This window comes from Poecilia latipinna, unplaced genomic scaffold (assembly GCF_001443285.1).
Source record: "Poecilia latipinna isolate Pla-1442-1.1 unplaced genomic scaffold, P_latipinna-1.0 Scaffold2807, whole genome shotgun sequence".
Classification (NCBI taxonomy): domain Eukaryota; kingdom Metazoa; phylum Chordata; class Actinopteri; order Cyprinodontiformes; family Poeciliidae; genus Poecilia; species Poecilia latipinna.
Genome location: NW_015115423.1, coordinates 20,643 through 43,226, shown reverse-complemented (window position 1 = coordinate 43,226; position 22,584 = coordinate 20,643). Strand labels below are relative to the sequence as shown.

Sequence of the window (22,584 nt, the reverse complement as noted above, 5' to 3'; positions counted from 1 at the left end):
AAAAAAAAAAAAAATCCCATAACATGTGGGGGTGGGTAATTAGCCAATGTTCACATGCACATTTGTTTCTGCTCTTGCAAAGGTCACTCACTCGATTCTCATCAGACCAGATCAAACGGCTCCATCTCTCAGGTCTGTGACACGCTTTCATCAAAGGCAGCACGCAAGAGACGCGGAGTGAAATCTTTTCAGAAGGCTTCAATATGTTCAAGCTACATTCCCAAAGCAAATTCACACACACACACACACACACACACACACACACACACACACACACACACACTCAGATACAAGTTTTTTTTTTTTTTTTTGAAGAGACGAATAGCACAGACTGTATCCAGTAAACAAGTCAAAAACAGATCTGCAAAAATTCAACAGAGCGGCAAGCTCAGGCAAAGTATAAACACAGCTCAAAATATGAGAATGCGACTGAATATTCAGCAAAAATGTGTCAGCGGCTTGCTCTCGCTCAGCCGGCTCCTACTCTGCTGCATTCTACGACGTTTCTGTCTGTGTCAGAATATAAGGAGAGATTGTTTCAAACGGTCTTGTCCCAGGTAACATCATGTCACAGTTCTGCCTTTTTTTTTTTTTTTTACCGTGGAAACATCCTGGACAGAGCATGCTCAGTGAGACACAGTCAATAAGTCATTAGCGGTGGGTTCAATAGCAGTTGCTCTCCCTGTGAGGCCAAGCAGTGACCCAGAGTCAGTGCAAGGATTACTGGTTCGCCTCTCTGCACGGTTCCTAGAAAGATTTGTTGAATAGTGTCCACCTTCCACCTGTGGAAAGGTTTTCACTGACGACTGGACTTAAAAGCAAAATGTCTGCGGCACTCTGCTGTGAACCGCAACTTCGGTTGACACGGTTGCAAAGAATCAGCTCTTAGATATGCAGCTCCAATGTCTTGGAAAAGAGTTTATACTCAAAGAAATGTTCACACATTTGTTTGCCTTCTTACACACTTCAAGGTGGGTTTTTTATACAATCAGCAAAAAACAAAGAACATAGATGTGAAGTGAAAAAAAAATACATTTTTTTTTTTGTCCATATAAAGGTTTTGAAAGTAATTAACATTTATGTTAATTATGCCTGAGTTCATATATTGGCCAACCACCTTTGCTGCAATTACAGCTTCAAGCCACGTGGAGTACTTCTTAAAAACCTAGAGAGCGTTTTCTCGGCCATTTCTCTTCACAAAATAGCTGAAGCTCACTCATGTCAGAAGGAGAATGTCTCCTTTCTGTTTGCCACAGATTCTCCTTTGGCTTTAGAGCTGGAGCCACTTCAACTCTGACTGTATGCTTAAGTTGTTCTGCCAGAAAAGCGAAAGTCGCCCCCCGTGTCGAGTCTTTTGCAGCACTGACCTAACCCTAACCCTGTCTTCTACGATTTCTTAGTATAGCTCCATCCAACTATTTCATTGACTCTGACCACCTTCCCTGCCACCGCAATTACGTTACCATGGGGATGGTATGTTTAGGAGCTTCTCTAAGTGGGACTCATCTGATCGGAACCCCTTGAATGTCTAATTTAAGCCTACGAGGTCCTTGGATAAATATGTTTTTTATTGCAGTCGAGACCAGAATAGCTTTAATATGATTAAATCATAGTGTGTGTGTGTGTGTGTGTGTACTCTGCTGATAGATGTGATAACAAGATTTAAAAAGGAAACACACCCAGGGAGCTCAGTGGACATTGATGAGGAGTGGAGACGATCAAACCTTGAATGCGCATTGCAGGGAGGCTTCAGAAAGTCTCTTTCATGGCTGCTGTGGCTGTGACCCACTCTAAGCATGTCTGCACTCTCACCTTCAGCTACAATAACTTGTTTTCCACTCGCAGTCACTCGCCACGTTTATGCTTATTATTTCTGCCCTGTGCGCTCCTTTTCTCTCTCGCTGCTCCTTTTTGCTACAGCTTGTGGAGGCTCTACGTTAAACACAAACAATAATGCATATTCTGCTCTTGATTTTTTATTTTTTATTTTTTTTATTTTTGGACAACAGATTATAAGTGTATTCATTTAGTAGTTTATAGGAAAAACAGCTGATTGGCAGCTAATTAGCGCTTCAACCTCAAGAAACCTGTAAAGGCGAACCTTGGCGAGACGAAATAAAAATTTATTAGAGTGAACAATGCAAATAATGTTTATTTTATCTTCAACGAGACAAGTTGGCGTCTGCCCACTTTATTTGGCAGCCGTGCATGATATTGTGCTTACAGCCAACATTTTTGTTGGCTGCTCAACTCAACTGTAGGGAGGCCAAGGAACTGATTGTTGATTAGTTTTTTTTTTCTTCCTTATTTACATCACTTTCTACAAAGGGATTCATTAATTTACAATGAAGAAACTCATTAGGCAACTCTAAAGCTGCGTGTTGTTTTCAAATGAAAAAGTTCTTCCCTGACAGTGCTTTGATCAAATGTTCACGCCTGCAGACGTTTTCCACATTTTGTCGAGTTGCTGCTGTTGTTTAGATTTCAAGCGAAAGGCACAAGGTTGATGCATCGTTTTCAACTTGACTGAGGACCACCGTGAGCGTTACTGGACGGAGTTGAAGTAACTCAAAGCACGAAAACGCGAGCAAGGCAGCATGAAGAACGACATCTGCTTGAGTCCTGCTTGGTGAGCTGCAAAGAGGTCATTATCACTCAGCTCCAGTTTTTATGTCACACAAGGCTCATTCCAGCATACATGGATGTACTTAAGCAATGAAAAACTATTAATAATGCATCTTCTTGCTTTTCTTCCTTTCCAAAGTGCTTCATTAAGCCCCCAAAGTTTGGTGCTTTGTATTATCATTTCCTTATCAAATATACTCGTCTCACAATTCAAAATGAAATCAAGATCTGTACGACACAAAACTACAATTTATTTACTTGTTCTTGAGGGTTTTCTGACACTGGTGGCCTTTATTTACAGCAGACAGGAAATGCGTAGACAGAGAGAGAATGGGAGAAGAAGTGTTGCAAAGGTCCCAGAGTCAAAAAATCAAACCCCTGACAGCTACACCGAGGAGTGATAATGTCCGTATACGGGGGGCAACTCTGTCTCTACACCACGCACCGTCCCGCTTCGCTCCCATTCACTTTTTTTGACAAAAATTGTGATGCTTTTTCTCTATAATCACTCTGTGCTGTCTTTCAATGCGTTTCTGTCTAAAACAGCTTGCCTATTTGTTCCAGAGCTCTTTTCTAAGTCCTTTTAACCCAAGACCATTAGGTCCCTAGACAAATTCCTCTCTGCCAAGCTCTGTGTGAGGGAGCGAAAGCCTGTTAGAGAAACTCAAATTTCCAGGGAGGAGCAGAGATAGTACATTGACAGCACAGCCTCGGGCATTAAGCTCAGCTCTTTTACCTAATTCTCAGAGGAGCAGCCTCTAAACAGAATGATACCTGACAGCCAAGAAAGAGAAGGGAGGACTTGTAATCACTGCGAAGGCCAAAGTCTCAAATGCAAAAACTTTGACGCAGCGTCGGAGAGCTTATTACCGTCCATCATTATCACAAGGAGCCCATGTTCTGCTTCTAAAAAAAAAATACACAACGCAATTCATTTTGCATGACGACACTCATGAACGATGAAACAAATCACAACGCCTTGTAAAAGTATTCATACATTTTCTACATTTTATCACATTACAACCACAAACTCCAGCACTGCATGTGTTATTGGGATTTTACACCACAGACCCACACAAAGTACGTATTTGTGAAGTTGAACAAAAAGTTAGATTCTTTTCTAAATATTTCCTAATGAAAATTGGAAGAGCACGGCATAAATCTGAAGACGGTTAATATTGTGTAATCTCTGAGTCAATACCTGGCAGAAACACCTTTTTGCTGCAATACAAGTCAAAGTCTTTTGAGGTATATCTCTACTTGCTATGGCAGAAACTGAAAATTCAATCTTTATTCGCAAAATATTTCAGACTCAGTGCAACTGTATGGACAGTATATTGAGGTTTTTCTTTTTTTAGGTTAAAAATCCTCAGGCCTTCACAGATTAGATGCATTTTGTGGTTATCACACAGGCGGACTTTGTTTATTACTGAGTTCAGAACATAATTAGTTTGACTGTCTTTTCTGTACGGTTTCTGAGTATTGATTTCTGAATACAGGCTTTTCACAATTTTCTTCATCGAAAATTCTAAGAACCCTCTATCATTTTTTTGATTCTTTTTGTTGACGCGTCACATAAAAGTCTTGTGCTACAATCTGACAAAATGCAACAAAGCTCAACAGTTTCGCAAGGTGCCGCAGATAAACCCCACCAGAACTACTTTGCGCTATAATCTGTAGAAGATATCCATCTTCAGTGAAAACAGACTCTCTGTGAGAGGCTCGTGGTTCTCATCAAACCGCATGATAAGCAGATTAAGATAAAACATCTTGCAAAAACTCCGAGTCAAATCTGCCCACTCCGGTTCTTCAGTAAGTTCAATGGACACCCTGCTGGAATGACACCATCTGCAGCGAGGACTCAAAACACACCCACACTTGGGACTCAGCAGGAGTCTTTGGACTCACAAGAGATACTATGGTAACCAGAAATTGATTGTACAGCAAGTTTTTAAGAGACCTGATGAGCTCAAATGGATCACGTGAATTCGTGTGCAAGAAAAACACCCGATCAGGAAACCAGATGTTACATTGCACTCCGCATTCTTAGGGGCGCCCTTCCATTTCTCACCACCTGCCCGCCTATTTCCATCCTTATTCAGCACACAAGCCCGAGACTGAGTATCCAGCTGCACGCTCAACAGCTGAAACTAATTCCACACCTTGAGCAAAGCTTCTGAGCAGTGGCGAGAAAAATGTAGACAGTGACAACAACCAAGAAAACAGGGAAAGGTACAAGTCGTAGAGTCGACAGCGCAACGCAGAACCAGACCCACGACGCAAAGACAAGCGCCATCTGGAAGCGGGAGAGCGTCGCGGCGTCACTCTGCCGCTCGTCTGGAAGCTGAAATCTCAACGCAGATCGTTGTAATCAACACAAAGCCACTGGAATCCGAAGCCCCGCTGAGAGAGGAAGCAATTAGCGACGATTCGTAGAACCCTAAACACCGCAACAAACAGAAGCGCGCGCACACAATCAAACAAGCAAATGCTGATTGTCGCCTAACACTTAATGATGACTTGCTGTTAAACCGAAGCAGTGGGGTCAACAGCTGTGGGAATTTGGGACGGGGGGCGGGCGAGGGGTTGGGGGATTCATGCGGGTATGTGCAGTAAACATCTGTGTACACCTTCGTTTACAGCTACAAGGAACAGATCTCTTTGACTTTGTGGTGGGAAAAGCCCTCACATCCTTCTCTCAACGGAGCAGTCCCTTGAAGTGCTTGTTGCCATGGCGATTAAATGTCAATCAAGACATCGCAGAGCTGTCTCGACTGGATTTTACACCCACATGTGCCGGGGCCGGGTCTTGCCCTTGCTTTTTTTTTTTTTTACCCAAACAGTAAGTGCGAGCATGAACATATGTAGGTGGAGTGCACCAATTACATTCTAAAAAAAAAAAGCTTTTATTTTAGTCTGCAATTTGCAAATGATATATTCATCTCATTGTACATCAGCGACTTTTTGTTTCTAATTTCACACTCGGATGCATAATTACATAATTAGTTTTTTTTTTTCAATTTCTGCTTATCTTTCATGGTTTAAATCCAATACTCACAGCTTACTCACAGCTTAAGGCCCTAATATGTGTGCGCTTATATCTACAGTAGGTATATTCAATATTTTCCATTTGCCACTGCGCAGGCTTCCAATTGCTTTGTTTCTTCGCCTCTGACAGTGTTACTAAGTCTCACTGGAGCACAAGTGACCTCGAAATCGACTGCTAATACAACTGTCATCGCCTGCTGCCCGCCAAAGCCCACCAGGGTAGGTCTGGGGAGAGCAGCGGCGGCAGCATCAGCAGCAGGAGAGGAAGAAAGAGACAGAGGAGGAGCGTGGGAGCAGAGCTGAGAGAGGTGACAACTTCATGGTAAAGGAGCCTTGTAGTAGAGGGAGCGGTACAAACATAAGAGTGGAAGAGCAAACAGAAGAAAGGCAGACAGGCGTCATGGGGGGGGGAGCAGCAGACGACTCATGACGAAGACGTGTCACCGAGGTCACCCTGTGACAAGGCTGCACATTGTAGCAATACGGTCAGCAGATCAGACAGGTTGATGCCTGAACTAGACGATGTTTTCGACCTCACTGGACGGATGCAACCTGATGCATGCGACTGCTTTTGCCACAGACGTGTTTGCACGGAAAGCAGTTTACGTGCATGTAAACACGTGAAAAACAAACACGACTTGTTATAAACAAAAAACAAAAAGTGACGAGGAGCAATAGCGGGGATGCACAAACGGATACAAACCATGTGATTACATAAAAATAAGCAAACCTAACAGTTTTTCTTTTCTACATTTTCTCATTGGTGTCCTTCAGGGGTCCTTGAAGGCCACTGTCCTGCCGCTTTTGGGAACATCTCGCCCCCAACACAGTTGACTCAAATAATTGAGTCACCGCTTCAGAACGCCATCAAGTTTGCCATAATGAGACAGTCATTTGATTCAGGTGTGTTGGAGAGGGGATGCATTCTAAAGCTGCAGGACAGTTGAAAACACAGCGCTGTTTTTTTTTTGCATGTGACATTAATCACCTGCATTCTCCATATGTCTGGACTACAGATAAAGGTTGAGAGAACCATTTGGTTCAGGAAAAGAAATTCCCAAAGACTTGTGAAAGAAGTCTTTCATTGTTGTATCTGTTTCAAATAAAAGCAGAGTCCTGCTGAAGTTCAGCGTCAATGGATTGACAGGTCAGTTACGTGCTCTGTTATGGAACTAGGCCACAGTTTGCATAAGGACATTAACTATTTAACAATTCTTAGACAAATCTTTGTTTTTCCTTTCTGACCATGAGCTACATAGTAAAAAGGGAAGATCGGGGATAAAAGTAACTTCTCACCTTTAGCACCAAAATTACCCTCTTTTAACATGACTAGTATGCTACACCTCATTAAATTTGACTAATTTGAAAATAATTCATCTTAAATCCCTATGAAACAGCTTAAGTGAAACCAATGACCAATTCAGAAATGAACAAACGAAATGATAAATAAAGTGCAGGATTTTAAAAACCCTCAGCTGAATTTTTCTACCACTGCGGCTCGGTCTCTTCTCTCTCTCCTCGTCTCAATCGCCCATACGTTCCCTTCCCCAGCATTCGCCTCTGGCTTTGATGCGGCGCATCTTAATCACTCCTCCGACGTTCTGAGACGCCTTGAGCAAATTAATATCTTAGCTCAATTAATTTCGCAGAGTCTCTGGCAAGGACAGGTGTAAATGAATCCTGACACGTCGCATCAACATCAACAGTCCGAAACCAGGCAGGAAAGAACCGCACAAGCCCACACACAGACACTCGCACAGTCATCGGAGGTGTAAAAACAAGCATTTACATCTTTTGGCTTGGAGTAGTAATGTAGCAGGTAGAGAAGGCAACTGTGGAGAGGTTATAGCTTGGCTTTAAAAGTGTTTATCCACCCGTGCATAAACTGATCTGGAACTCAATTTGTAATAATTAAAAATAACATGCATCTGTGGCTTTCAGGCATTAATCTGTGTCATTTATTGATATCAAGTTGTCAGTGACTCAACGATCTTCGAAAGGTGGGGAATTCAGTGACCTGACAACTTCTGACAGATATCGGACATTTTGACGTGAGAATTGAACTCTTGAGGTTTGAACATTATATCAAAACTGAGTTCTCAATGAGATAAGTGTGAGCATTTAGGGATATCTCAATCCAGTTTTAAGCAATGGATCGGGATCCCAATCGAGGTGTTTTTGAAGGATCAACTCAACTCCTGAAATCTGTCATTTATGTGCTGCTTTTGGTTTTGTTGTAGCTGCAACCTTACTGTTAGTCAGACATAAGGTCATGCAAAACGTTGGAACACATTCTCTTGCGCATGATTCTCTATAATCCCTCTCCTCTTTCCACTGTATCTCTGGATTCATATTGTGTTTTGTTCTTCTATATTTACATATGAAAGGTGTAGTTTAACGGGCAGATGAGAAAGTTTGGCCATTTCAAAAGAGACAAAACTTAGTTTAAGGTTTAAAATCCAAAACTGGAAAAAAAAAAAAAAAAAAAAAAAAAAAAAAATTATATTTTCTTTGAAGATCCAAATGTTGAAAACCTCTGGGATCTGTTCTGGGTGGATAATTTTTTTTGACATTCTCTCTCTTTTTTTTTTTTTTCCAAGGGATCTTTCTCCTCAGTGCAGACAAATGGAATTTCCAGGCTTCCGTTTTTTATTTTTATTTTTTTCCCCTGCTGCCTTGCACTCAGAATAACGTTAACGTCTTATTAGGAAAGAGTTTACGGTTAAGCATCCTTCTGATCTTTGTGGCTTCTGCGCAAAACTCCAGAGAGCTTTAATTCACGCCAGGAAACGTATGGGCTCACACAGACAGCAGGAATCCTGTTGCTTTTCACAATGAAACTGACAACAGTAAAGTGTAAGAGCAATGAGCTCGCCTCCCACCACACAGCAAGGTTAAAACAAAAGTGTAAATTAGCCATATGGGTAATCAGTCTTGTGAATTTTTCTAAATTTATGGCAAGAGCATGCACTTCCAGTCGGATTAAATTATTACTGGGTCGAGCACCAGGCACAATAATGGACATAAAATCTGATTAAACGTTGACTTCGTGAGAGTTTATAGTTATAAGTACATGGCTAAATAAAAAGCATAACTGAAACGAACGCTAAAGCTAAGTGAGAGAGAGAGATCAATAAAGGACTTGACACAGACTCAGCTCACAGCCCAGCACAGAAGCTTTTTAATTAGCTCCTCTAAATGGACACACGAGCAGACACCATATGCAAAACTAGAACAGGACAGCAGCACGCAGTGCTGAGGACATGGGGTGCACGCAGGACTAAATCGTGAGCCAAAACTGTTGCAGTTTGTATCCATCAATTAACCTTAAACATGAACACAAATACAACCTGACTGGAATCGATAAAAACCACACCTGGCAAAGCAGTTATTCAAAAACGACGTTCTGCCTGTTGAGACAAACGTCTTGCTTGCTCTTTTGATTGATATTCTGTCTCTGGGCCACAAACACTGTTGTTTGTTCTTGCTGCTCAGGGCTCCATATTGCGTATGTTGTTCCTAACCCAAACCACAGAATAAAACAGAAAGCTATGCACATTCACTGACATAAAATGTATAAAAAGGCTTAATTTTTTTTTTATTGCAGTAGCACAATATCACATTGAAAAAAGGTGAAAAATGTCATCCTTATCTTGAGTGCTTTTATTCAGCTGTGAGCAAAATTGCATGTTAAGAAATGATGGATTTTTACTGACATCAGACAACTCAAAATTCTTTAAGACTTCCCGTTTTCTTGCTTCAGAAATTTGACATGATGCGGAGATGCGTTTCTTGTTTTGGTCTTCTAAATGGCAAAGAATGGAGCGCTCACCCATCAAGCAAGACAAAATGTCTATTGAGGAAAAACAAAGCCACAAAGTTGTTGTTGTTTTTTCATATGAAACACATTAAACAATTATGACAATTGGATAAGGCCTCAAGTTTATTTTTCCATCACACACAATGAGCAGATGACAACCGAGGTAGAAAATGATTCTCCAAAACCTCACTGCAAATTTCTCAGAATGAAATTGTTCTACTGCAACTAAAGCTGAGCCCATTTGAAATGTTGCTAACATTTTAAATGTTCTGTCATGCATAAGACTGACATGACACTGTCATAAACATAAAGGAGTCTTCATGAACGTGCATGACTGTTGCCATGAAGTGTCGTGAAGCTCATAAACAATGACATTTTTAATGCAAAGTTGCATTGAAAGTGTCAACTTTTCATTATTCGGTAAGTAATGACCAAACGTTTATTTTTTCCCCCCCAACAATAGAGGTGGATGTTTAATAAAGAGAAGAAGTCTTGTCATATTTTTGTTTGTTCCAATCAAACATTTATTCTGTATGAAAATACCAGGTTCACACTTGCAGTTTTGAAGCTGCTACGCCCTTTGAAGGAGCTGCAAACATGGTGGAAGGAGGGCCAGATTAGGAACTCTAGTGGGCCAGTATTATTTTTCTGAAGAATGAGTATAAAATGAGCAAAAACTTGAAGATGGATTTTATGAAACCTATGAAAGTTATTAAAAAGCATGCATAAACAGTTGAAGGATAGGACTATATTTTAAAGTTTGAACGGTGTTTCTGGCTCAAAGTACGTGGTAGTAGTTAGCTATGAAGGAGCGCAAAGTTTTTAGCTGAATTTTTCAGAAATTATGGTGATTTTCCATTCATGTCAATGGGGCTCAAGACGATCGCAAAGGCAGAATATTTTGTAAACCGTAGAAGATGTCGGTACCAGAAGACATAGCCGTAATGACCCAGAATATGGTAAAAAGTCGAATGGTTGAAACAGAACAACGTATGCAGAAGTAGTTAAACTCCAAAAAAAAAAAAAAATGCTCGGAAAAAAAGTTGAGGAACTCAGGAGTGTGAATCAGTCTGCAGTTCATGCAGCAGCATCAAAACAATTTGCGTGCTCACATGAGTACTTTATTTATGAAACATGGAAAAGTTTCCAGGTTACACTGTAATCCTCCAAACTCCCACATATTTGTTGTACTTATACTCGGGAAGACGCAGCTGCGTCTCTTTACTTTTTTGTTCATATTTAATGTTCGAACTGAACAGGATCCCTAAACAGCCTCTGTGGAGCAAAATAGAGAATACACAGAATGTCAGGATTATCTGAAATTTTACTGAAAGATTAATACAAGAATCTTTACTCAAGAGCTGTATTGACTTCATCTCAATAGCCTGCAGGCATACAATTTCTAATGTATCCAGTATTGCTGGTTGCAGTATATTGAGAACTTTTAACATTTTCTGATACATTTATCCCACAATAAACTGTGTAGATGATATTTTAATCATGCATTTAATTTAGCCCACTCTTTCCCCTATATATAGATTTTTACAACAAAAAAAAACACCACTCCTTTAAGCATGTTTTGAAAAGCTTTGATGCATCACCATATTGTCAAGACATGCAAAACAGTTTCTGTTAAAAAAAACAAAACAAAACATAACAAGGTTCTAATACAGAAATAATCCAATTAGCTATCATAAAACCTCCATTTTATGAGCAAGGACATTCTCAGCAGACTATCAGGTGTTTCACACCAAACCGTACGACATGAGTCACATGCATCTCAACAGTCATTGTAGCATAAGGCAAGAGAACATTCACACCTCCTATGCATGCAGCTCACGTGTTCGCATACTGATTTCTACACATGCAATGTATGAGTAATAAGCAGGAGGCCTGAGATATTTTTAAATATAGGGGTACTGAGGCATCAGTGGGTTCTTACAATGAGAATTTTTTTTTTTTTTTTTAAAAAGCATTCAGTCTCCTGTTTTATTCTGACACACCTCAAAAATGAGGCATGAAAAAATAAGAAAAAAAAAAAAACATAACTGGTTGGAGCTTCAGCGTATGAAAGGGGAAACTTAAAGAATCTATTCATGCTTCAAGTGATGGTGCTGGGTAACTTTAACTGATCAATGTTGGATTCCTAATCTGATCCTCCAACTTCCTGTGTGTGTGTGTGTGTTGAAACAAACCAACACACACACACACGCACACACACACACACACACACCCACACACACACACACACACACACACACAATGGTCACATGACCGAGAACAAGACGTCCAGCAATAACCCTATGGAAGAAAATAAGGACACTGGAAGGACAGTGATGGACTGCTGAGCAGGAGACCTGAATGTGTGCTGTTCTAAATATGAACCCAACGTTATGTGGGCCAGATCAGAACGTTCTTCCAGGAAACGTCACATACTGATGCGACAAATGGACTTACTGAACCAGGAAGGATTCAGGCTTACGGAAAAAAAAAATTGTTTAGAGGAGTTTGAGAGTCCACTAATGAATCTATTCAAAAGTGTTTGGAAAGATGAACTGCCACCATTGAGGTGGCAGGTAGTAGGTTTTGGTTTAGCGTAGGAACAACTGCTGAGACAGTGATCGTTGTTTTTTTGTATGTTTTTAACATGACTTTTGCATTCCCATATTTGCACAAAGGCTCAATGCTTTTATAATCCGCAAAATAGGTTGCATTAGTTGTATCTACGTCTTCCCAGTTTCTGAGTGAATGTATCCCTCTTCGCAGCTACACTTACCGTGTAAATACGAGGAGATGCCTGGAAAACCTCGCAAACGGTCGGGCTGGGAGTAAGAGCACTAACACTGCTCTTCAATTATTTATGAGCAGAGATTGTCTGTATATCAAACTGACGCCCAGAGCATCGTCCATGATTAGAGTCAAACAACGGTGGTCCGCGCTGAACGCTGCTGATGCAGCTTTCAGGAAACTGCGAGATGAGAAAGGCACAGGCAGCTTCAAAGAGAGCTGAGGAAGCGTGTGTGTGTATGCGCGTGCGTGTGTGTGTGTGTGCGTGTGTGTGTGTGTGTGTGTGTGCGCGTGCATGTGTGTGTGAGAAAAAGTCTAAAGCTCTTTATATTTAAAGTAGAGTTTCTTTGCATTAAGTGAAATATTATTTTTTGTACATGTACGCAGGCTGAACTTTATCATAATTGAGAGGTTTTAGGAAGAGTTCATTTAAAGAATGTGATTTTTATTGAAGGAATATTTTTGCAATTGTATATTTTAAGACAGGCCGGGGTTAAACCTGTTGGGGATCGCATTATAAGACAGTCCCTCACTCAAAAGAGAAATAAGTATGGTCCAAGCGAAAGCTCATAAGGCTGTCCACTTAAAGCTGCCCAGCTCAGTATTTTTCTAAGAAGCTGCTAAAAGCTGGGCGGCTTCTGTGAATAATACAAATATCGCAAAAAGCTATGGAAACAGCAAAAATAAGGAATAAACGACACTTCATATCACACTGAACACATATGGTGGTGGCAGCATCATGCTATGTAGATGTGTTTTTATCACCAGGCACCGTGACGTTGATCATCATAGATGATAAAATGGACGGCATACAAAAAATAAAGTAAATAATCACTGAGCAAAAATAGAAGAAAACCTGTTCAAAACTGAAATAAGAAAGCCTACATCAGTGCCCAAAAGCAGGTCGAGCCATTCTCCACAAGGTGATTCTATAAATTGACTCATTTATGCAGATGTGCACCACAATGGTTGGATATTAATTGTCCATCTAAATTGAAAAGCATGTACCCTCCTTTTGCAACCTCACAATTATGAACAGCTTTGTGTTGGTCTCTTTCTTAAAATAATTTTAAAAAAATAATAAGTTCAAGATCTATGAACACTTTTGAAAGGCCCTTTAATTGCCTTGTTGTGTTTCTACTAATGAGCTATGGTTTAACATGGGGAACAATTGATAACTTCCCACATTAAATTAAGTTTGCAGTTATATGTAGAAAAATTCATATGCTTTACTTGTTGTTGTACCACTGGGCAATTTGAGAAAGAAAGAAAAAAAAAAACACTTGGAACCCTGCTGTTAGCTTCTTCTGCCATATATTCCTCTTAATGCCCATTTGTCTCATGTAACATAAGCAGTACTGCATATGATATATGTTTTGCTTCATGCAGAACCTTCTTTTTACTGCTGATATACTCATATTTAAACAATGCATATTGTAGATGTTGTTTCCCACTGTGATCTGCATTACATCAGACATTACAATTAAACATAAAACTCTCCGTTCTTCTCTTGCTGAACTTCCACCGACTCACTTCACTGCATTCTCCCCTTTTGCAAAAGCACAAACGAGTGCCAACGAACAGCTTCGAGTGTTAATGAATGGGGATGCGGAACGAGAGGAGAGCCGCAGAGCCACAGGTTAAAACGTGAGCTGAAACGTAGCAGGTCTCCTGCAGAAACGAGACGTTTTGTCAGAGCGTTAGCGAGCAGAAACGAGCGCGGCACGTGAGAGCTCTGTCTGAAAGGGGGCTCTGCAGGGAGTAGAGGGGATGTGTGGCATGGCAGGATGAGGGAGACAGGGAGGGAGGAAGGAGAAGTTCAGTTGTAATGGGGCAGGAGCCAGATGCTCCATTTTCCTTGACAGAAATGGAGGTCAAGTGCAGCTTTACTTGGAGACACGCACACACACACACACACACACACACACACACACACACAGACATAAAGGGAAAGATGGAGGGCAGGGAGGTAGCATGATGACTTTAAGTAGCAGTAAGGGACACAGTTTTGGAACTCACAGCACAGAGAGGCCCATTCTTCTAACTACAGCCAGTAAGCAGAGAACAAAGAAGACACAGAGGAGCGCACAGTGTGGTGCCTCCGTCCAAGATGGATGGAGGCTTTAGAGGAGCCTAAGAACATTAATAGGTGTAAGCGACAGGGAGGGATAAAAATAAAAACATATGTTAACTTTGCAGGGAAGACAGATGGTGACGCGGCGACTTGAGCTTATGAGCACCGCTAATGGATAGAGGGAGTATACACAGAGAGAGAGAGAACATGATCATCCCAAATAGTGCATCTGGGAATGTAAGCCCCAACCTTTTTTCGGGGGAAAAAAAAGGAGAAATATATTTATAAAACAAAAGCAATATTAGGCTGAGAGGACTCCAGATGAAATATAGCTTTGCTATGTGTGTGTGTGTGTGTGTGTGTATATATTTCAACTCACAATAGATGTCCTCTGGGCCCCGGGAAATAATGATATAAAGTACAGTTAAACAGAGACATACACATCACACAACAAAAGCTGCTTCAGGGGTTCTGGGAGAATTTAAAGGATTTGTGTTTTCAGAGCAGATTGAAGTAACTAAGAGCTGTTGGAAGGATTGAAAACTGAAGTGATGATTCGTTACAGATGCCAAGCAAAACAAGGCAGAGCAAACAAACAGAAGACCTTAATGTCAATCAATCGTTAGTTGGTTACAATGACTTTTTCTGCAATTTGCTCCATCCATACATCCTATCCCAAAAAAAAAGAGTAATAGTTGATTGCCTCTAATCAACTATTACTCCCAATTGAGGTGTCAAAGACTATTGTGCATTTCAGCCAAATGCAGCTGCTTTTGTCAATACAAACTGTTAGACGTGCAAATAAACAGTTAATTTCTGCTCCACTCACGATATTTTAAAAGGTTGCTTGACCCCTGCTGGATTTGATCATGAGGTGTTGATCAAGACTCTACTTGATTTCTGTAACTTAGAACTTGGAAATTCCAACTTTAAGTTAGAATTGTAGTCTTTTCTGGCTCATCATCTTGAGAAGGAGTCACAATATGTCAGACATAACATAACACAACATAACATAACATAAGATCCCTTTACAGTCTTCGCATAAAAATGTTGCTTCTTGAACTAACATTTCAACTAAGATAGTTAGTTACTAACATAGTTTCCTTCTCTTTCCGGGAAAGAGAAGGACAAAGTCCTAACTTTTTAACTAACATGACTTAAACATAAAATCCCTTTTGTCGTGTTCCGAATGAATATCAGAAGATCCCTTTTTGCAAAAGGAGAATACAAAAAGACTGTTGGGGAGTTCGTGGTCCATAATATTTCTCTGATCTATCAGAAAATGCCGAAAGGCAGAATTCAGCTAAGATGTGTGTCTCCGTGTATCTGCAGAAATGCTAACCATGAAACTGTATGCAAAGAAGAACGTAATACAAAAGAGATGCTCTCTTATTCCCCACCCCCTGGAGTATAATATTCATACATACCACTGAGATGCAGACATCATTTGGAAACCCATCTGGCAAAGTGAATTCCTAGGTGTGTCTTTGCATGTTATTCCTGATCAGGGCAGGAAGGCAGCAGGAGTAGTGTGGCTTTAAGGTTTGCAGGGTAAAGCCGTTTTACTTACGAGGCAGGCTGAATCAGGCGTCATCACAGGCCTTTTTCCATTCTTATTCATTCACCCTACGCTGACCGTACAAGCTCTCTGCAGTGACAGAAGGCATAGCTGCCCGAGAAATGAGAATGAAATGAGCTGAACACATTGAAGAGTCATTTATGCAGGAATTTACCCTGATGCACAGGCGTTACTAAAAGACACAAACGTTGACTTTTGAGATGCAAAGCTTGAAATTCATGCAGAATAGTGAAAGCTGAACCGAACCTTTTTTTTTTCCACAAGAAGAAGAAGCCAGCCCGAACCCAGACCGAGATGACATAAAACCAAAACAGTAATTGAATTCCCCCTTTCAGATCTGTCTCTCTCTTCCTCTCTCTCTGCTTCTTGAGTAACCGAAGCCCGTATTTATCTGCCATTTATGGCTTTCCGTCTCTTTACCCCCAGCTGCGATACGCTCCTAGGAAAGCTGTTTTTTCTTACATTTCGACGTGTTCCTCTGTCACATAATTGGGGGTTTTCTTGGGGAGCCCGCTTTAAAGGTTTGCTCTCTGTTATCATCGCTAATGAGAAAACGAGTAGACGTACGCCGGTGGGCTCCGGAGCAACAACAGAGTCTGTAAATAAGACTCGACAGAGCTGAATGAAAAACTTCATAAAGATAAGGGTTTTTTCTTTCTTTCTTTCTTTTTGGTGCTTGCATTCTCTGCTCATCTTTTTTTGTTGCTTTAAGATTAAAAAGCATATTTGCACTGGGATTATATTCTACCAAATGGCAAACTGCAAAATTTGCAAACATCACTGCACACGGAATTTTCTTTTTTTTCCCGTAAGGCTCTGCAGAGCATTTGCAAAACAAACAGATGGTTTTAAAGAGATTACGCAGGTAATTTGTTCTGTTGACCACCAGGATAAGCAAATCAAGACATCTACGAGTCATCTCCTGTCTTCCAAAAATACCCAAGTGATGAGAGCGCGATGTTCATATCATATCATTTTCTGTTTTTAGCTCTCGCTGCATGTGGATTATCACCACTTCACCCATTTCTTTCCCCACTTTTACCCTCACAGCCATTTCCTTTGAAAAGTCAGATCGCTGCCATTGTACCATCTCACTAATCGTGCGGAGCTGCTTCAGTACAGCTTTCTTGGCAAACACGAGGCAGCCAGCCGGCCAAGAGAGGCTTCTGTTGACTCCTTTGCGCTCTTGAATTAATATTTGCACGACAAGCAAACCGAAGCAGATGTCAACCGTGAGGCGATTCTTCTCGAGTTTATCTGTGGTGAGCCACTCTTATATGGGATTAAATGGTAATCCAACTAACCAGATTTGCAGTGTTGCGATAGTCTGCACTACTGAAGGGGGAATCCTTTAATCTCTGACTGGCAAATTCCTGAAAACCAAAAATGTACGCATGGATGTTTGGGTGGGATGTACACCTACTGTCAGCACAATTAAGGATATGAAAAAAAATGTTATGAAATAATATTTTAAAACAATCCTATTGTAGCCACATAATCTCCAGTGTTTAATCAGGATACAATTTAGTGAAGACAAAACTAAAAGCCAGGCTGAAACATGTGGAAAGAAGGATTTTTCACCTTTTTCCCAATCTGTCAAGATTATCCAGAGTTCTGGTGAAACATTTCTTTGTTTTCTAAATTTTTCAGAGTGAAATTATGCTCACGTAATAAAATTATACATTGTGTCAAGGCTTTTTAGATGACTTTCCTAAGAATCCTAATAAATGGGGAGGAGCTGTTTATATGTGCTTTTATTCTCAGATACGGATGTAATTTTGCTTGGAGTTTTCTTTTTCTTTTTTTTCCATAAAAAAGAAAAAAAAATCATTTATATGCTTTCGCCAAAGCAATAATGCAGACTTTTACTCTAGTTGTTAAGGCACAGCGCGACATAATAAAATGAACTCACATCTTTCAAAATAGCCCATATTGAAACCAAGTAACCTGATTATTTCTGATGAACACAGTAAATCAAATCCTACACACTCAATTCAGCAGCAGTAAACAGACAAATTGAAAAGAAATGAGTCATGGCATCATTTTTAGACAAGCGTTGGACTTGCCTGGGGGCCAGCAAATCCCAATGCACACTTTTGTGTATAAAAAAATGACAGTTGTGAATAAAACTTACATTACCTATTAATGTATTCCTACCCCTTGAACTTCTTAATATATTATTACAATACGACCACTAAGTAAACATTTGAATTGGAGTTTATGTGATAAGCCAATACAAAGTAGCATAATGTTGTGAAAAGGGAATGTTTCACCAATTAAAAAAAAGAAAAAATCTGAATTGTGGTGTCCATATGTATACAGCAAGAACCTTTTTGCTAACTCTTCCTTGCATTCTTGGTTAGCGAGTTACACGTTTAGCAATTTTGCACCGTTTTCTGTGGGTGTGTCACATGAAAACCAAACTAAATACGCTGAGGCTATTTTTAGAAAGTGCTTTTTCAAAAGTCAGTAACGAGGAGAAGAGTCCTTCAGAATAATTTAGAAACAATACTCACTGTTTTCATTAAGCTTCAATAAGACAAAGTCAGTTTAACGTTACGTTCCTGAACACCTGACCTTTTATTTCTTAAACTAGAGATCCGAAAACAATGCACATAGCTGTGTTTGGCAGGGAATTCCCTATAACACAGAAATTCAAAAAATTTTTTGAAGAGGGGTAAGGAGAGACGGATGCGTTCCCTCTCTCGGCGAGGAGCTAATTTGGGCTTACACTGATTAAGCTGTCCATCGTACCACCAGGAGACCTCTGTGTACGTCTGATCCAGTGTGTGCCTGAGCAGAATCCCTAACACCGTCAACAGAGCCGCCGGTCCACAGTGAGGAGGGACATGAAAGAGCTGTAGTAACCGGTGACATAGCAGGATTACAGATGGGATTCTGTCAACAATTAACAGGGAGATAATTGCAAGACAAGCGCAGTGAATTCACCCCCGGCCCCGAGGGACACAGGGGGGGGGGGGGGGAGAAAAAAGTAGCTAATTGAACGGACTAAAAAAGTAGAACTGACTAATGAGACATGATGGGGGAAGCTTTTTTTTTTTACTCATGTCAGCACTTTAGCCTGCTTTATGACACTGATGGAGGGAAAATATTTCACAAATGAAGACTGTAGCGGCTGGTCTATTAAACGCTGGTTTTATAATCGGTCTTTTAAACTCAGGAACGTGAACGCATCATTTGAAATAGTCACGTTTAAGTTTTCAAAATCAAGTGTTGTGCAACACAAAGCTAAAATAAAAGCTTGTATAAAATCCCATGATGCATTGGAAGATGATACAATATTGGCAGGGTGGCCTGCCCTCCCTCTCTCTCTCCCTCTCTCTGTCGAATAATCCCCATATCAGCTGATATCCTAGAGGGTCTCAGAGGTTGTGAACACTAGTTAAGCTGACAGGAGCAGCTTTTGACTCTTAACTGCAAACCAGTGGTCAGATGGCTTGTGTCCAGGGGGGAGAAAGATTACTGATGAGGATCCCTGATTACAGCCTCAGAAGGTTTCACGGCATTCATACCGACACATTATATTTCCCTGAGACCCTGAAAAACATTTCACTGCTCAGACTTGTTCTTCTTCAACAGAACTGAATTTCACATTGTGTTTTCTTCAACTCCACTCCCAGTACAGCACTGTGCAAAACGCCTTGGGTTATCCCTTATTTTGCTCCCAGAGTTAGATCTTGCTGTTGTCTAGAATTAAAAGTTCTTCCTGTTTTTGTCTATTCCTTTGGACTTTGTCTTCTCAATATGCATCGACACTAACATTTTTGTTGCATACTTCCGTTTTGCGTCAGCTCCAAAATCATTTTTGTTGAAATGCACTTACCAATTGCTAACAAGTTTTCTTTTTTTTTTTTTTTTGCTTTAAATCCTGGAGATTACCAGTTGTATGCCTCTCTACATCATCTTGTCTTTTCAGGTAAATAATCACGGATCCTGCCAAAATCAGGGGTGAAAATTTTACAAGAGTGCACAAGTTTCAGGACATCAATTGCATTGGGATGACACCAAATTCAAAAGCAATGACAGAATAAAGTCAGTTTATTCTAAACACAGATGCTTCAAAGATAAAGAAATGCCATATTATGTTGTAGTACGTATTAAACATGGAATAGTACTATCTGAGATGGGGGACGTGTATGGAAGAAGTGGGGCATTTGTACAAGTGCAACTGGAGTGTTTTAAACAAACAAGCTCACGCAAAAGCAATATACTAACTGCTGATCAATAGTTTATCCCTCAAAATAAGCCTGATGAGGAAATCTGTGTCTGTGAAAACCCAACTCAGCTTGGTATGCGCCAGGATGAGCTAAATTTACCTCTAGTGCGAAAGAGTAAATTAAGAGCAAGTAAAGGAAATAGCGCTTTTTTCCCCTATTGCCCTAAAACTCAGAAACACAAGTGTAGAACTAGTGGATGAGGAAAATATGCATTTTGCTGCCTGTGGCATTTTTCCCCTTTAGAGGAAGATCATTGAGTGTGAGTTTCACTCCTGGACTCTCTGTGTGAATCATTTGGCCAGTGGCGCAAATGTTCTCATGCATCAGAATAAAACACAATCACGGTCTGCAAAAATCTATTTATCTGAAGAGGAGCATGGGGGCTGCTGTCAGCAACACAAGTGGGGATCAATCCTGCTGTCTGGAAGAACAGCACACTTTCCAATATCGAATTATTATGAATATAAATAAATAAATAATATTAATAAAAACACGAAAGAGCATGATGAAATCTTCTGACCCCCTGCTTCTGGCTCTCATATCGTGCTGCTGTTTTAACGTGTTTCACGTTGGCAGCCCCCCCTCGGGACAACCGTCATGCTTCACTCCCTCCCTCCTCCCACCATATTAAATGCCAGCCACTGCGTCTGTCTGCACCAAAAACAACTCGCTCCTCTGTGATCAGCATGAAAAAAAAATAAATAAATAAAAAAAAAATACAGCGTGAAGCCTCGCCATCATATTTTACTACTGTAGCCGCTGCATGTCACATTTTACGCGCAGAGCGAAAGCGTCTCCGAGGTTCTCCGACGCATGATTTCGTTTATGGAAAACCTTTAAAAATCAGTTTGGTGGAGGGAGCGTGGGGGTGTTGGGGGGGTATGGATGGGTGGGTGTGAGGGGGGGGGGGGTAAGGTATGTGGCGCGACGCAGAGGAGTCGATGACATCATGTCTGTGGGGAGAGATGTAGTTTTGCGAGCCGTGAAACCAGATGCTCGTCTGGCCTCTGGTTGGTGTATGCAGAGGGAAAGGAGGAGGAGGGGAGTGGGGGCGAGGGGGTGAACCGAGGCGACTGTACACTGTGATGTGAACAGCGTGTTTCGCTCCCTCTCTTACACACACACGTACACGCAAACACACATACGCAAACGCACACACGCATTGCAAGCTTTCAGCTGGCCCTCTTCTTTGAACAAATAGCCGCCTTCTCCCCCTTCCTCACACAGCGCAATGGCGCATTCAGCAATCTCGGTGCAATTTCTATCCAGATGTGTGGACACGTCTGCCTGGGAGCCCGAGAGGACGGGGAATTTGTAGCCGAGAGCGTTAAAATGCGAGGCAACGGCACACATGAAACGAAATGCAGACATGTGCAGAGCAGTGGAGACTGGGAGGCGAGCGTAAAGGGGTTCACTACGCTGCTGATTTTCACCCAAGTCATGTACACAGGACCCGGGTTATACCAGGTGACAGCGGGGGAGACGGAGGTGGAGGATAGACTTCTCTTTGAAGGAGTTGATGAGATTTTTTTAATTTTTTTTTTTTAGTTTAAGCTAAAAGTTTGCCCTACCTCCACACTTGTCCCATCTGAAAGATGTGAATGATGGTCTGCCAGACCCAGACAGACAGGCGACAGCACCTGTCCCTCTGGAAACCAGCCGTAGCCCTCCGACTGCTGAGTCCCTCCACGGAGCCCAATCCGCCGCCGGTGTAATCCTGCACAAACCACCTGAAGCTCAGGATCTGGACCAGGACCGAGGGCACCAGCACAAAGAACAGAGTCAGGCTGGACCACAAGAAGTTCCGCTTGTGGTAGTAGTCGGCGGCCAGCCACAGATCGGTGCCCACGTCCCAGAAGAACACCAGCAGCGCCAGGACGATCCACAGGCAGTCCAGCCAGAGGCGCTCCTCCTGCGGTGGTCGCCCCGCATCCCTCCCCTTCCCTCTCCCCTTCCTCCGGAGGTAATGCAGGCAGGCGCTCCGGCAGCCCCAGTAGCACGACGAGGTGTTGCAGCAGTGGCAGATGTGGAAGGAGCTGCCGTCCCGCGCGTCGTCCTCTCCCGTCCCCACCACTTCGTCCAGGTTGTGCAGCTGGGCGAAACCGGTGACGACCCCGCGACCATCGGATTTCGCTGCCATCTTTCCCTCTGATGTTCCCACCTCCTCCTCCGGCTTCCGGGGTTCGTGACGACACTTCCCTGACACCTGTTTTGCTGCACCCCAAATGTTGGCTCCATCTAAAAGCGGGGTGTCAGCGCGTCGCCGCCGCGGACTCCTTCCCCAAACTGCGCGCCAGCGTCACGGGAGACGCAGCGCATCTTTTTTTCTCTCTCTCTCTCTCTTTCTCCCCCTTCCCCCCCCCCCCCCCCCCCCCCCCCCCCCCCCCCCCTCCCCTCCCCACCACTCCCCCTT

General features: G+C 41.8%; 1 protein-coding gene and 1 long non-coding RNA gene across 2 annotated transcripts in view; one reads left to right on the top strand and one right to left on the bottom strand.

Moving 5' to 3' along the window:
- The window catches only part of xkr6b (XK, Kell blood group complex subunit-related family, member 6b), a 49,195-nt gene extending 26,660 nt beyond the window's left edge, over nucleotides 1-22,535 (bottom strand). The window contains exon 1 of the mRNA XM_015021561.1: nucleotides 21,743-22,535. Within this exon, the coding sequence (XP_014877047.1) occupies nucleotides 21,743-22,311 (569 nt within the window). The 5' untranslated portion in view covers nucleotides 22,312-22,535. The remainder of the gene's footprint in view (nucleotides 1-21,742) is intronic.
- LOC106939224 (uncharacterized) lies at nucleotides 5,200-6,316 on the top strand. The gene is made up of 2 exons (XR_001422789.1): nucleotides 5,200-5,467; nucleotides 5,804-6,316. It is a non-coding gene; the product is annotated as an uncharacterized LOC106939224 (long non-coding RNA).
- Nucleotides 22,536-22,584: the final 49 nt, after the last annotated feature.